Source organism: Mytilus trossulus, unplaced genomic scaffold (genome assembly GCF_036588685.1).
Source record: "Mytilus trossulus isolate FHL-02 unplaced genomic scaffold, PNRI_Mtr1.1.1.hap1 h1tg001156l__unscaffolded, whole genome shotgun sequence".
NCBI classification, from domain to species: Eukaryota; Metazoa; Mollusca; class Bivalvia; order Mytilida; family Mytilidae; genus Mytilus; species Mytilus trossulus.
The window spans coordinates 1,174-15,951 of NW_026963680.1; the positions used below are offsets into that span (position 1 = coordinate 1,174).

Below are 14,778 nucleotides of genomic sequence, written 5' to 3' on the forward strand. Positions count from 1 at the left end.
ACATACAAGAACAGGACTATTACACCCCTAACGTAAGTTAGGAACAATAAGAACCCTAACAACCTTCTAACCTCCAGTGCAACCTCCACACATGCAATTATAGACCCCCTCAATAGCACTAGCCCTAAAGAAATAGGTTGCTTGGCAATTAAGACAATCGAAAACACAGCCATCAAAATTACACATATGACTATAACTCTCATTATATAAACATAATTAAGCTTACGCCCCCCGCTACCACCAGCCCTCATACTACCAGCTGGTAGGTAAAATAATTTTTCTGAACAATTTCATTCAAACAGCTGAGTTGACCTAGTCCCTTATGGGCACCTTGAGGGCCCAATAGCTCTAGTCAACCTTGATCCAGACTTTGAGCTACCATCCTGGACCCCTTAAAGAAGGCCATTTTTCTGGGGTGGGAGGTTAGCCCTCTCTATGAGCCACATTCTCAAAAAGAATCTTAATAGTTTGGCTGACGACCAAGGCTTAGACCCTAATTTTCTAAGCACTCCTCATCACAAAATTAACCCTACAAAGGGAATAAGAAATACTCTGACTCTCTCATATTTCTCAAGAACTACTACAAACCCAAACCTCTCTATTTTCCTCCCTAATACCCCTCCTAAGATAATAGCCCCAATATACAGGCTAAGAAAAGGAGTTTGTATATTTAAAGTGCTCATTAATCCGCAAACTTCTGCTATTAACGTAATTAGACCCAAGTATTACTCTAATACAATCCGTGCCCTATAAAAAGAAGTGAAGATTAAACCTGTTAGCTCTAATAAATAGCACCCATAAGTTATTCTTCTGTCTATCATTCTTAGCTCAATTATTAGGTCTTTAGAGAAAAACCCTCTTATAAACGGGGCCCCTCTCAAGGACACAATTGCAACCGTTATTGCACCCATTCTTACCGGTAATCCTTGCCACAAGCTTCTTAACCCCCGATATCTTGGATTCTTTGGTTTCTATGAATAACACCCCCTGCGCCTAGAAACAACAAAGCTTTAAATACCGCATGGGTTACTAAATGAAAAAAAGCTACAGACGGAAGAAGGATTGAAATCGAGAATATTATTAACCTTAACTGCCTCAAAGTCGAGAGTGCGATTACCTTTTTTAGGTCAAACGCAAACACAGCCCTTGACCCCGCTAATATTAGAGTAAATAGTCTTAAGACTATAAGTATTTGAGTCACAAAGGGATTAGCTCTGATAATATAAAAAGAGCGAAGAATCAATAAACCCCCAGCTGTCACCAATGTCGAAGAATGCACCAAAGAGGAGACCGGTGTGGGTGCCGCCATGGCAGCAGGTAGCCATGCGCAAAACGGCATTTGTGCGCTTTTAGTTATACCTGCAAGAACTACCACAAACCCTAAATTAACCCATGTCTGCACTGGGTGGTATATATAAATTAACCACCCCCCCTTCTCTTAAAAAAATAGAAACTCTAAAAAGTACAAAAACATCCCCAATTCGATTAGTCAAAGCTGTCAACATAGCCGCAGATAACCTCTTATTGTTCTGGTAATAAGCCACTAATAGGAATGAGGTGAGCCCTAGCCCGTCTCAACCAATTAAAAGTATTACTAAATTAGGAACTAAGATTATAAACACTATAGACAGCACAAACAACCATACTAATCCCATAAACCGCTTGTAGTATGGCTCTCCAGCTATATACCACTTGCAGTAGGTTGCTACACTTCCTCTAATTACCAAAAACCGTCCCAACAAAGACTATTCTTACGCTATCTAGTAGAACTCTGAAGCTAAATGAGAGACAATTACTCTCTCAAACAGTAACTTCCAATAAATAAGCTTTTCCAAAGGTCCTCCCTCTAAGAATAAATAAGTATCCAATCAGAATCAGTAAAAGTAACCCTAAGTTACTTTTTAATTGTATGATACTATTTTTACGAGCCATCTCTTAGTAACCTTGACATCAAATCGTCTCCGCATAGTCGCATCACCATAACCAGAAGGGCCAAGCAAATTCTGGCTTCGCAAACAGCTAAACATAGAATTAGTAAAATTAACCAAAACTGATTTATTAGAAACACATGGGTTACAAACAATAAGCCTAGTCTTATTATTTCAAGCCCTACAAATAAACACAAAAGGTGTTTGTTTATACGGAAGATTACAAAACAGCCTATACTTATTAAGAAAAACTCCTAGGAATTTTATTCAAATCATAGCTTTAAAACACATAGTTTTCTACGACTTACAAGGCCGTCGCTTCAGCAAAGCTTTTAAAACTACCTACCTTCTATGATCCTCCGTATAGAGACACAATAAGACACAAAAAATATAACACTGAATACACGCGATTGCAACTTCAGCGGCTCCAAAAACACCTCCGCCCATTATTAACCCTTTAATACCCCCAACTCCTGTAAGCAGCCTTCTGCTATTTAACCAGCTAACTACTAACTCTCTCCTGCATATAGTTAGAATTACTTTACCAGCTCCCAGATTTAGTGTCAGACGTAAAACTAATGTTAAAGGGCGAAGTATGCCACTAATTAGCTCAACCACTACTATAAAAGGCACAAGGATTAACGGGCAACCTGTTGGAACGAGACTCATCAACCCCTGCTCAAATCTGCATAAAAGACTAGATAAAACTAAACAAGTTCAAATAGACAAAGCAAAGGAGAACCCGAACACAAACTGCCCTCTTACAGGGAAAAAGAATGGAAAGTTTCCAGACAGATTTAGTATCAGAATTATCATGAACAGACCCCTTATTACTAGAGGAAACCCAGATAGCTTTAGTCCCTTTCCGTTCAATCGAATCATCGAATAAGTAAAGGATAGCACCAAACTCCGAAAAGAGCTCGTACTTCTACCCTTAGTGTACACGTCTCTAAATAGCACGGTTATTGGCACTATAGAAGACAGCAACCATAACGGCATAGACAACCAAATTAAGTTATAGCTGTGAGCATCAAATCTAGAAAAAACATCTATTAACATGACTTTAAATTATTGATTACGCGATTTCTTATAAATATAAGTGATACACGTGTTATAAGGGTTAGTTCACACAAATGGCAATTGGCTATAAACATGCTTCCTTCCTGGATAAAGGTCTCGGGTACCTGCTCAAGTCTATTTCACCACATAAACCCCCACTAAATACAACCCCTCGCTGGCTTACTAGAGCCTCTCATAGAAGGAACTTAAAATATATTAGAGACCCAAAAGACACAGCGGACCCATAAGAAGACACCCAATGTCAGTGAGCATAAATATCAGCGTAGTCTATATACCGTCGAGGCATTCCTCTTAGGCCTAAGAAATGCTGAGGAAAGAAGGTAGTATTTACCCCAAAAAATATTGCTATAAAATGGGCTTTCCTCCATTTCTTATTAAAGCATACTCCAACAAAATTTGGCAACCAATGGTTAAGACCACAGAACACCCCAAACACCGCCCCTATTCTTAGCACATAATGGAAATGAGCCACCACATAATATGTGTCGTGTAGAGACACATCCATAGAAGCCCTAGACAGTAAGACCCCTGTTAGCCCTCCCACGGTGAATAAAAACAGAAACCCAGTACTTCAGTAGGCGGCAGGCTTTATTTTGAATTTTCTTCCTGCTATAGTTGCCAGTCATCTGAATACTTTCACCCCTGTTGGAACAGCGATTACTATAGTTGCGGTAGAAAAATAGCCTCGAGTATCAACATTAAGACCTACGGTAAACATGTGGTGAGCCCACACCATACACCCTAACCCTCCAATTCCGATTATTGCGTATACTATCCCAATTAGACCAAAAACCGCTTCTTTTCCAGAGCAATGCATAATTACTTTTGATATCACACCAAAGGCAGGTAGAATAAGAATATACACTTCCGGATGCCCAAAAAATCAAAACAAATGTTGGAACAAAACGGGGTCCCCCCCTCCTGCGGGATCGAAAAAAGTTGTGTTAAAGTTTCGGTCAAACAAGATTATTGTGATGCCCCCTCCTAGAACCGGAATTGAAATAATTAAAAGAACTGCAGTAACTCTAATCCTTAAAACATAAAGCTCCGCTCGTTCTCCTTTCATTTCTAACACTGGCATATTTTTATTGGTCCTAGCAAAGTTAATAGCCCCCACTAGAGAGCTGAGCCCAGCTAGATGTAGTGACACAATAAGAACATCCATCCTAGGGCCCCTATGATAGGGGTACACAGATAAAGGGGGGTAAATAGTTCATCCAGCACCAACTCCTTTATCCGTTCTAAAGGACAGTATTAGTAAATATAGTGCATTAGGAGATAGTCAATAACTTAAGTTGTTTATTCGCGGGTAAATTATATCTTTACCTCCTACTAGCAGAGGAATCAACCAATTACCGAAAGCTCCAATTAAGATAGGTATCACAGCAAAAAAAATTATTATTAAGGCATGCGTTGTAACCACCACATTATAGAATCAATCTCTTTTTAAGAACACTGCTCCAGGATGCCCCAGTTGCATTCGGATCATTAACCTCAACCTTGCTCCAAACAACCCTCCTCAGACTCCGCTATACAGATAAAGGGTTCCAATATCTTTGTGATTTGTTGATCACAGCCATCGACGTCACCAGGACTCCACTTCTCCATAACCCCCTACTTCTTCCTTTTTTAGTATTTTTATCATTTTATTTATCCTTACTTAGAAGCCAATCATCTAGCCTTATTAGCCCTTAGAGCCGCACTAGATTTTAGCCTCTTAATATTTTTTTCCCTATACGCTATAGTAAGATATGCCTTTTCAAACCTTCTATTAGATCCTTGAGAACTTTCATTGGTCCCATACTTCCTTAAGAAGCACTCTCGACGTGAAAACCACAGGTACACACAATACACTTCCAACAGCAAAAGTAAGCCTCTTACAATCACCTCTCATCAAAATTCGTTTCGCATAAATGCCACTTCTAGTATTAACCTACTCATTCCAAAGACCCCTCACGATATTCGTGGTAGAGACCCCCAAACAAGATAAGAAGGAAACCCCTTGAGGACAAAATCCCTAACACTCTCTTACCGTAAAAGAACATGTAGGCAAAAGGTATTAACAGCACTACCTCTACATCAAACACGACGAACAAAACTGCTACTAGAAAGAATCGGATAGAAAAGGGCCTCCGAGCTCTTCCAATAGGCTCAAATCCACACTCATATGGACTGCACTTTTCTCGGTCTAGACCCCGCTTTTCCCTTAGTAGCATAAATAACCCCGTAAACAAAAAAGACACAATGCAGACAAACGCAACTCTTAACCCCATAACCATTCTTCTAGAAAACTTATGGAAGTGTCTTTAGCTCCCAAAGCCAATATTTTATTTTAAACTATATCTAGCTAAAAAAGGGTTGACACCACTAATAGCCCCACAACCTATCGTTCTTAAATTAAACTACTTTTTTATAAGGAAAAATGGTACAAGCCATTTATAACAAAGTTAGCAGCCCTATTATGTTAATTAACTTCCTCACTTAAGAATGAAAACCTAGGCTTAATAATTAGATGCAAACCAATCCTTTTTTTTAAAGTACCATTCTACAAAAAGGAGGTAACAACTACCTATAGTTATGTTTGAAACAAAATATTTTATTTTAAATTACCTTTTTATCATACTTTTGTGGTTTTACCCACTCTTTTTGAGCCGAAATCAAAACGCCCCTGGCCTAAAAGCAGTTTCTAAATAAATCTCACCAAGATCAATGCCCCCCCTGCTAGGTTAGCCCCGATCACTATCCTCCACATAATCTTGAATTCTGCTTTGTTTTTGTCTACTAACCTTTTTATTACTATCCTATAAAAAAAGTCAATGTAGAATTTTAGCCTGATTACTGAACCTATAATACAAGCCACGATTACAGCCCTTCCTCTCATTAGAAACACCAATACTTTCGCTAGAAAGCCAAGGAAAGGAGGCATCCCCATCAGTATCAGTAACCCTATACCCCTCGCGGCTCTACTAATCTGACCGCCCATTCTTGTTTTGTTTATTATTGAGCACCCATAAAAAAACAGCCCTACCGACAGCGAGTAAACTGCAAAATACCCTACAAAGACTACTCTTGACCATGTGAGCCCTAACAGCATTCATGATGTATGCACAAACGACGAGTACGCGCTTATTACTCGTACTGAATTCTGGTTAAGGCCCCCTACTGCCCCAATTCCAGCTATCAATACAATTACTACTCACAACCCCTTAGAGGGTATAATTCTTGATAAAAAGACAAGGGGGGCGACTTTTTGCCAAGTTAATATTAACCCTCTTGCTAACCATCTGCTGTTCTTAATAATTGAAGGGACCCACGAATGTAGCGGGAAAACGCCAGATTTTAACACTGTACCCGCCCCCCTTATCACCAGCCCTCTCACTACGTGCTGCTCTATCAAGGTTACAAAACCCACTAGTATCAGAATTGACCCCGTTCTTTGTACCACAAAATATTTTACACAGGGCTCAGGACTATAGTGACCATCAGGGTTTATAATTACAAGAAATCCATACAGATTTAGCTCTAAACCGAGTCACACCCCTACTATCTCTTCTCTTCTAACCCTAAGAATTGTCCCGATCAATATTACCCCTAATCTCACTAATTTTATAGGTCTTACCACAAAGCTTACCATTTCAAGTAAAGGTTACTTATAACACTTGAAAATCATAGGTCTTCTGTCCTTAATTAGACTACTTTACTCAGACTAGTAAGCGCTTGGAATCGCTTTGGTACTTGATTTCAAATCAAAACTGTTTAACTAGTCTGTATGACTCCTATTTTTAACCTTTTAAATGGTCAGGAATCTTATATCAGGACGGAGCATGCTCTTCTTGAATGTACGCATACCACGAAGGCTTTGCGTCTGGGTACTTAAACGTATAGACGTCCCCGTCTCATATTTTGAACCACCACATGTATAACCATCCTCCAAACCACACATATACTAAACATCATAATGCTACCCATACCACATCTACGAAGTGTCAGTACCAAATGCAAGCCTCAAAACCAAAGTGCCGTTGACTGGAAAACTCCCCACGCCATAGTCGGACTAACCTCACCATTAGTCAAAGAGTCCCCACAACTACGTGCATTCCATGAAACCCAGTTAGTAAATAAAACACTCTTCCATACACCCTATCTGCAATAGTGTATGAGTTTCAGTAGTATTCTCGAAGTTGCACTAGGAAGAACACAGTCCCACATAAAATTGTTACCACTAGGCCAATAAATGGCCCAACATCATAATCCTTCAAACGCATTCTCTTATGGGCTTGAGTTACGAATAACCCCCTCCTAATTAAAAGACCTGTCTCGAACAGCCTTGTCGACGACGGGTTTGGCGTGCGGATCCCTGGAGGGGGTCATCGCATCCCTAGTTCACACGAGGGTCTTAAGGCATTATGGAAGAAAGTCCAAAAAAAAGAAAAGAAGAACATTACTTCAGACAGAATAAAAAGGGCAACTCCATCACGAAATCTCTTGATTACGAAGCGAGTATGAAACCCAATATCTCCCTCACGAATTAAGTCTCGCCATCATCTAAAAGTTCTCAATAGTATACACCCCCAACCTCATTCCTATTAATAGAAATCTGGGAGTTCGATGCAGTCACAAAATTAACCCTACCGCTATTCCGTTTGCCGAGATAGCCACAAAAAAGGGCCACGGACTTGGACCTGGTACATAGTAACGAGAATAAGGATTACGATTCATTGTTTAGGGTATAAACATAAACATAAAGTTCAGCGGTATCCAATGAGCCGCCAGAACAAAAACATCACAAACTCTTCTCAAGTTTAAGGACTCCCTGTGTGACACCCCCTTCCCGTGACAACAACTTCCATATAGGTATAGTCTAAAACATGCCCTAATAAAGCTTATCAGACCCAGGATAAGCAGGAACACTCCACTTATTCACCCTCCCACGCCGAAAACGAGGATTTCCCCAAATAAGTTTAGACTAGGAGGGGCTGCTATGTTGCTTGATCTTAACAGGAAACACATTAAGACTAGACTTTGGCAGACTAACAAGCCCCCTTTATTTATTACTAGCAGACGCGAGTGCCTCATCTTATAGATAGCATTCACATACCTGAACAAACCTGATGAACACAACCCAATGCCCGATCATAATAATAATGGCCCCCACTACCCCTAATACCGTGTTGCTAAGCACTTCCTAATAGCACAAGCCTCATATGCGCTACAGAGGAATATGCTACCAAACATTTTAGGTCCACTTGCCGTACACACGCTAATCCTGCGTAGACACCTCCTGCCAAGTTCACCACTAGTAGCAGCACAAAAAAAAACGCTTCTAAGCCTTATTTGTATAACTATTATAAATCGAAGCAGCCCGTACCCTCCTAATTTTAGTACCACCCCCGGCCAATAGCATCGAACCGGCTACTGGGGCCTCTACGTGAGCCTTAGGTAGTCACAGGTGAAATGGATATATTGGTAGCTTGATAAGAAACCCTAGAATGTATAGCCATCACAAATCTCATTCCCCTTTTTTTTACTAGCCTTACCACAGAACTTATCCTCCTCCTCAACCCTCTAATATAGAGTTCTCTTACCCCCCATAAGAAAAAAAGAGATCCGGAACACCGTATAGATTACTATATACCCCCCTGCCTGTAAACGCTCTGGCTGATAGCCTCAGCCTACAATTAATAACAACAGAGGGGCTAGCACACTTTCAAAAAAAAAAAAAAAAAGAAAGAACCTCCTCACCCTGAATCTTATCACTAAAATTAGGCTGACTTCTGAATAATTATTAAATTAAATCTTGCTTTCCGGTGGATCTTAACCCTCCTTAGGTAGGAAAGAATTGCTACAAATAGAGTTAGTGTAACCATTAACCCTATTACAAAGTCTGTGGTGTACAACCCGTTCAACTCTACCCCCCCTATCGCGACTCTTGTGGCGCCCATACTTAGAATAGTTAGAACGCTTAACCCAATGACACTCATATTTAGGTTTTTTATAATAATCAATGCAATAAGTCTAATTGCCAACCTTTTAAACCATAAGTAAGACAGACTTTATCTGACACATTCAGTGTAAATGAATTATACTAGTTTATATTATCTTACATACACCCTAACTAGAACTACTACACACACACTAGCCATAAGTATGACACATAGAAGAACAGTCCAACACAAACTCATTAACTTATCATAACGTAAACGAGGTAAAGAAGCACGAATAACCACAAAGAAGACCGCAAAAGCCATCATAAAGACCCCCGATCAACGCTTCATTTCCCCCGAAAAATATCGCCGCCCTTATAACCCTTCTGAGAAGAATACTAGAGTACTCCGCAATAAATATAACTGCAAACCCCCCTCCGCTGTACTCCACGTTGTATCCTGACACTATTTCCGACTCTCCTTCCACAAAATCAAATGGCGCCCGATTAGTTTCAGCCTAGCATACACAGCATTCAGACAACTATAACTACGCACAAAGGAAAAAAGAAAAAAAAGGACCTTTGTTGGAACACCCTAATTTCTTGAAACATAAACACACCCGAGCACAGCACCACACAAAAGAAGATAAATCCTATAGGGATCTCATAAGAAATTCTTTTGCGCCATCGCACGAACTGCACCTAGCAAAGAGTATTTAGAGTTAGAAGCCCATCCGGATATTATTACCCCGTAAACCCTGACTCTAGTAATAACTATAAACAGAATCACCCCGAAAACATAAAACACTTCAGCCGACTTATACGGGTATAAAAGCCATCCAAGTAAACTGATAGTTAATATTAGTGCAGGAGCCAAAATGAAGGGCCCTACGTTAGCACGTGTAGGCACAATAAACTCTTTACATAACAACTTACCTGCGTCACTAAAAGGCTGCAAGATCCCTATATAACTCACCTTGGATGGACCCTTTCGGATTATAATGATAGCCAAAATTTTTACGTTCCAACAAAGTATAGAAGCCCACAGCGAGAAGCACCCCTACAAAAGGGATAACAACCAACAACCACGCCTACTCAGTCCACCAGTGCAGCTTAGTCGACCCCAAGGGAGTAAAAGAGTCCGCTGACACTTGACAAAGGCTTAATAGGATAGAGGCTCCAAAGAAAACAGCTACTCTCCTTAGAGTCTAAATTAGACACTCGACACTAACCATAATGAGACTGGGCTTAGCTTTGTAATTCACACACAAACAAGAGTATATCTTATAAGACGAGCTTAAATCGTATGCATTAGGTCTGCCAGCTTGTGCCATGAAAGCAAGTATATATACTTATGAATTGATCCTAAATCAAACGCATTAGCTCTGCCAGCTCTCACAAAGATAAGAGCCACTACTCACGGCGCCTTAGGGGCATGAGCCCTATATCCTAATATTAGACACCTTATCACTAAAAGCTACTTGCCCATTGTACAAGTTCATTAAATTAAAAGTTTAACGCTTCTTAAAAGCTTTAGCTTATTTTTTATTTTAGTTAAGAGCTTCCAACCATATGACAAAATATTTCCTCAGGAATAAACTCAATCACAATCGGTATAAATCTATGGTTAACCCCGCAAATTTCAGAACACTGCCCGTAAATAATTCTACACTGGGAAGCTTTTATAGGAAGCCGATTAATTCGACCTGGGATGGCATCTACTTTAATTAGTAACTTAGGGAGTGCAACGAATGGAGCACATCAGACCTTCTTACAAAAGCAGTTATTTGCACATCTGCTGGAGCCACCATCCGGTTATCAACATCCAACAAACGATACCCTCCTTTTCTAAATGTCTCCTGCTGGTCTTCTATGTAAGAATCAATTGTATAACACGAAATTCTTTCAGCGCTTTCTCTAGAGCTTGGAGTGTCTAAATTGCGACAAAATTCGTAAGATCAGTACCATTGTTTCCCAATCGCCTTAAAATTTCACCGGGGCCGTTTTACTTCTTCTATATAATATAGGTTAATTATAGAAGGAAACCACAACCCTACTAACATCAACATTGGCACAATAGTCCATCAAAATTCTAATCGTTGACGGTTCAAGAAATGGCGATAAGAAAATTTAGTAAGAAGGATTACGCATCCTATATATATAACAAAGACCAACACAGCCACTGCTACTATCATCACAAAACCATGGTACCGGAACAGGTCTTTCCCTAGTTCCCCATGGACAATATCACCAAAATATCGACTCCCGTAAAAAGACATATTTATATTTTTCTACACTTATTAGCCCACTCACGTGCGCTACTTTCGCGATTTACTAATTTTAATAACTTGAAATAAGCTAAAAACTTAAACCATTTCAGGTCTACAGGACGACTCCTACAGAATTTAGGGTATTCAAGCAGCTTGTCCCACACCCACAAAGAAAGAGGGTTTAATAACAACCTAGAGAAATAAATGACTGAAAGACACTGCCCCAAAATGATATAAGGCTCCCGCACTGGGCGAGCACCAATCCATGTTAACCTAATAAACCTACCAACCAACACTCAAAACACTACTTGATTAAACGGGTAAAAACATAAACTTCGATACTTACCTCTGTGAAGACTAGGAATTAGGTATAATACTACAATCGACAAAAACATAACATATACCCCCCCCGCTTTATGAGGAATTGAACGAAGGATTGCATAAGCAAACATAAAATACCACTCAGGCTGAACATGGATTGGCGTTTTTATAGGATTAGCAGGCCAATAGTTTAAATGATTCCCTAACAGCTCAGGATCCACACACACTAAATATATAAAAAAGAACCTAAAGCAAACATAACCAAAAAGATCTTTAATAGTATAGAAGGGGTGGAAGGGCACACACATAGTACCTCTTTCAATACCCAAAGGGTTATTACTCCCTTTCTCATGTAAAAAAAACAGGTGTAAAAAAACAACCGCCACTATCACAAACGGTAAGAGAAAGTGTAAAGTATAAAACCGCTTTAGAGTTGCATTACACACGGTCCAACCCCCTCATACATAGCGGAGCATACTCTCTCCTACTACGGGGATCACTCTAAGTATATTAGTAATAACAGTAGCCCCCCAATATGACATTTGCCCCCAAGGCAAAGTGTAACCGAGGAAAGCCTCCGCCATAGTTAACAAAAACAAATGCACCCCAAAATACCACACTGTCTTATCTAAATAAGACCCATAATACAGCCCACGAGCAATGTGCGCATAAATACAGATAAAAAACATAGAGGACCCATTTGCATGAATATTACGCAACATTCATCCTTTTTCCACATTACGCATAATATGTACTACAGAATCGAATGCCATGTCTTCATGAGCAGTATAATGAGTTGACAATAAAAGACCCCTTAGAAGTTGGATAATTAGGCACAAGCCTAGTATAGAGCCAAACCTTCACCAAGCGTTTAAGTTTACAGGACAAGGCAAATCATAGAACCTGTCATTCATAATCTTCACCAACTTATTAGTACTTCGTCACGGACCAACCCTCTTAGGCGTGTTAATATTATTCACAGTATTGTTACCAACCATCTCATAAGAAAGGCCTACACCTTGTTTATGAGTTTACAGCTCACCACCTCTTCCTCGGCCACCTCATGAATTTTTGTTATATATACAGGCACAAACCCCCCGCACACCGCATTTTTTTATGAGTACACATAAGCTTGGACCCCCCTTTTTACACCTCTGAAGACACCCAAAGTGTTAAGTGTCCAACTTTGTTTTTGCTCCATTTTTACTTTATTTTTAATTAGACTTAAAGCGACCAACAACTTACGCTTCAAAAATTTTTTTATTTTTAAGATACACGCCTCGTTTTCGAACCGAAAACCACATGAGCAACCAGAGCTGGGGTAAATGAGGAAATAAACGTCTCAAATCCCCATTATCCTACAGCTTACAATTAGCTATAGAGCCCAAGTAACTTAGAATTTAAGGGTCAAATTCACCACTTTCTCTGCCAATAATTAGGTTGAATCTCATGTGGTCCTGAAGAATGCTTACTCCCCGCAAAGGCTTTGTAGCCTTTCAAGCATACACTAAAACCAAGTTAATTAGGTGTAAGGAGACCCGTATTGACCAGTTTTTAAATAGACCATAACAGCCTAACAATAAACGAATTAACTGTAATTTTGCTTATCTTATGGATTATTTTAATAAATTATAACTATTAATACACCAATAAACTTTAACTATGAGCATTAATAACTACTGACCCCGTCTTTACTAACATCAGGAACACTGTCTTCTTCACTTACAACCACATTTCTCTGCTCGACTGGCTGACAGACATTAGCTGGGACTTCAGGCTCCACAACAGCTATTTGTTCTTCTAAAGGAACATAGCCACCCTCAGCATGGGGGCCCCCTTCCTCCTGATTATCAGGAACAACTTCAGCGACACCATTCACAACAGCATCTCCAACAGCTGAAATAGTTTCAGGTAATGGGAGCACCCTAACAGTGTCACCCCCTCCGCCCTGACATAAGTCCCCTCCTCCAACGTCTATTCTAAACACTCAGTTTTTATATGAAAAAAAACCATCTCACACACCCCTTAACAGTAAGCCTTTTTTTGCAGCAAACCCCTGCCTAAGCCACTCTCATACAGCCTCTCTAGTGCCCAACACATTCAACAATCTATCACTAAGCAACACACTCATTTACATAAAAAGAACCCTTTTTATAAGTTAATCAGCCTATTATACAATATTATTTATGTCATTACAGATCCGTCACAAAGTATTGCTTTAGCTAAAAACTCGCTCGCTTAAAAGAGACCTTAAAGCTATGCATAAGCTTTTGGGTTAACAAACCCAAAAACTTCAATTAAAATAAAGCTTCGCAGGGTCTTGTTGCTCTTCTTTTACACACAGGCCTCTTCGCTTTACCCTTATGCAAGAAGTACTAAAATTTATTTGCCCCACTTTACTTCAAGTAAGCTTTTTATGAGGCAATCGTGTGCATTTCTTTAGAAAGATAAATTCTAAAAAACCTCAGTGAGATGAGCCTAAAACTAATTAACTCCTCTTAAATTGTTTATAAAGAAAAGCTTTAACTTTTTCTTTAGGAATCAAAGTCCTACGTACTATAATACTTCTTTATAACACCTCAGAGCAATAAACTACTTTTGAGCTTAGCTTCATCAAAGCAACTGGGCCATCCCCCCACGTACAACTAAGCTAGGAAGAATTTGTAGCTCTCAGTTATATTAACATTAGCAACTAAACACAACTTAAGAGACAGGCTATCTGGCTTGAGAATAAGAATCTTATACCCTAAGCAAATTACTGGGATTTTCAATTAACAGCTCAACATTCTAGCTTAATTTATTCACCCAGCGTACACTAATTTCATTAAAATTTTTGCCACCAGAAGGCAAATATAGTAATTATTGCTATGTAACCATCCTATAACCAGCACATTTAACAGCCTAACGCCACGTTTATTTACATAAAAAGGCCCTATACAATATTGTCTATAGCACTCAGATCTGTGACAGAACATTGCTTTGCTTAAAAACCTTTTATACGAAACTAACTCACTTAAAAGGGACCTCAGGACCAGACATAAACTTCATCACTTGTAGTCTTTGTAAGTTTATAACCCACCTAACCCCCTTTTAGGCGTGTTAATATTACATACTATTGTTAACACTTACTTTTTAAGACGCTCACAACCTTGTTTACAAGCTCACGCTTCTACGTTTCACAATTTTATTTAGCTTCATTTTGTTGCTGCACACCACATTTTTGTCACCTCTATTTAACCTGCTTTCCTATTTCCTC

General features: G+C 39.4%; 2 protein-coding genes and 2 pseudogenes across 2 annotated transcripts; all 4 read right to left on the reverse strand.

The window, feature by feature from the left end:
- Positions 1 to 2,274: 2,274 nt before the first annotated feature.
- LOC134703648 (ATP synthase subunit a-like) lies at positions 2,275 to 3,194 on the reverse strand (the record flags this gene model as incomplete). The annotated part of the gene is given in 1 exon segment (XM_063563511.1): positions 2,275 to 3,194. A coding segment is annotated over 1 exon segment (713 nt), but the record flags the coding sequence as incomplete, so codon positions are not given.
- Positions 3,195 to 3,891: 697 nt separating this feature from the next.
- Positions 3,892 to 4,871, reverse strand: LOC134703646 (cytochrome c oxidase subunit 1-like; annotated as a pseudogene).
- An 823-nt stretch (positions 4,872 to 5,694) lies between these two features.
- Positions 5,695 to 6,204, reverse strand: LOC134703650 (NADH-ubiquinone oxidoreductase chain 2-like; annotated as a pseudogene).
- Positions 6,205 to 6,790: 586 nt separating this feature from the next.
- On the reverse strand, positions 6,791 to 7,727 carry LOC134703649 (cytochrome c oxidase subunit 3-like). The gene is given in 2 exon segments (XM_063563512.1): positions 6,791 to 7,579; positions 7,581 to 7,727. Coding segments are annotated over 2 exon segments (936 nt in total).
- Between the last annotated feature and the right edge of the window lie 7,051 nt (positions 7,728 to 14,778).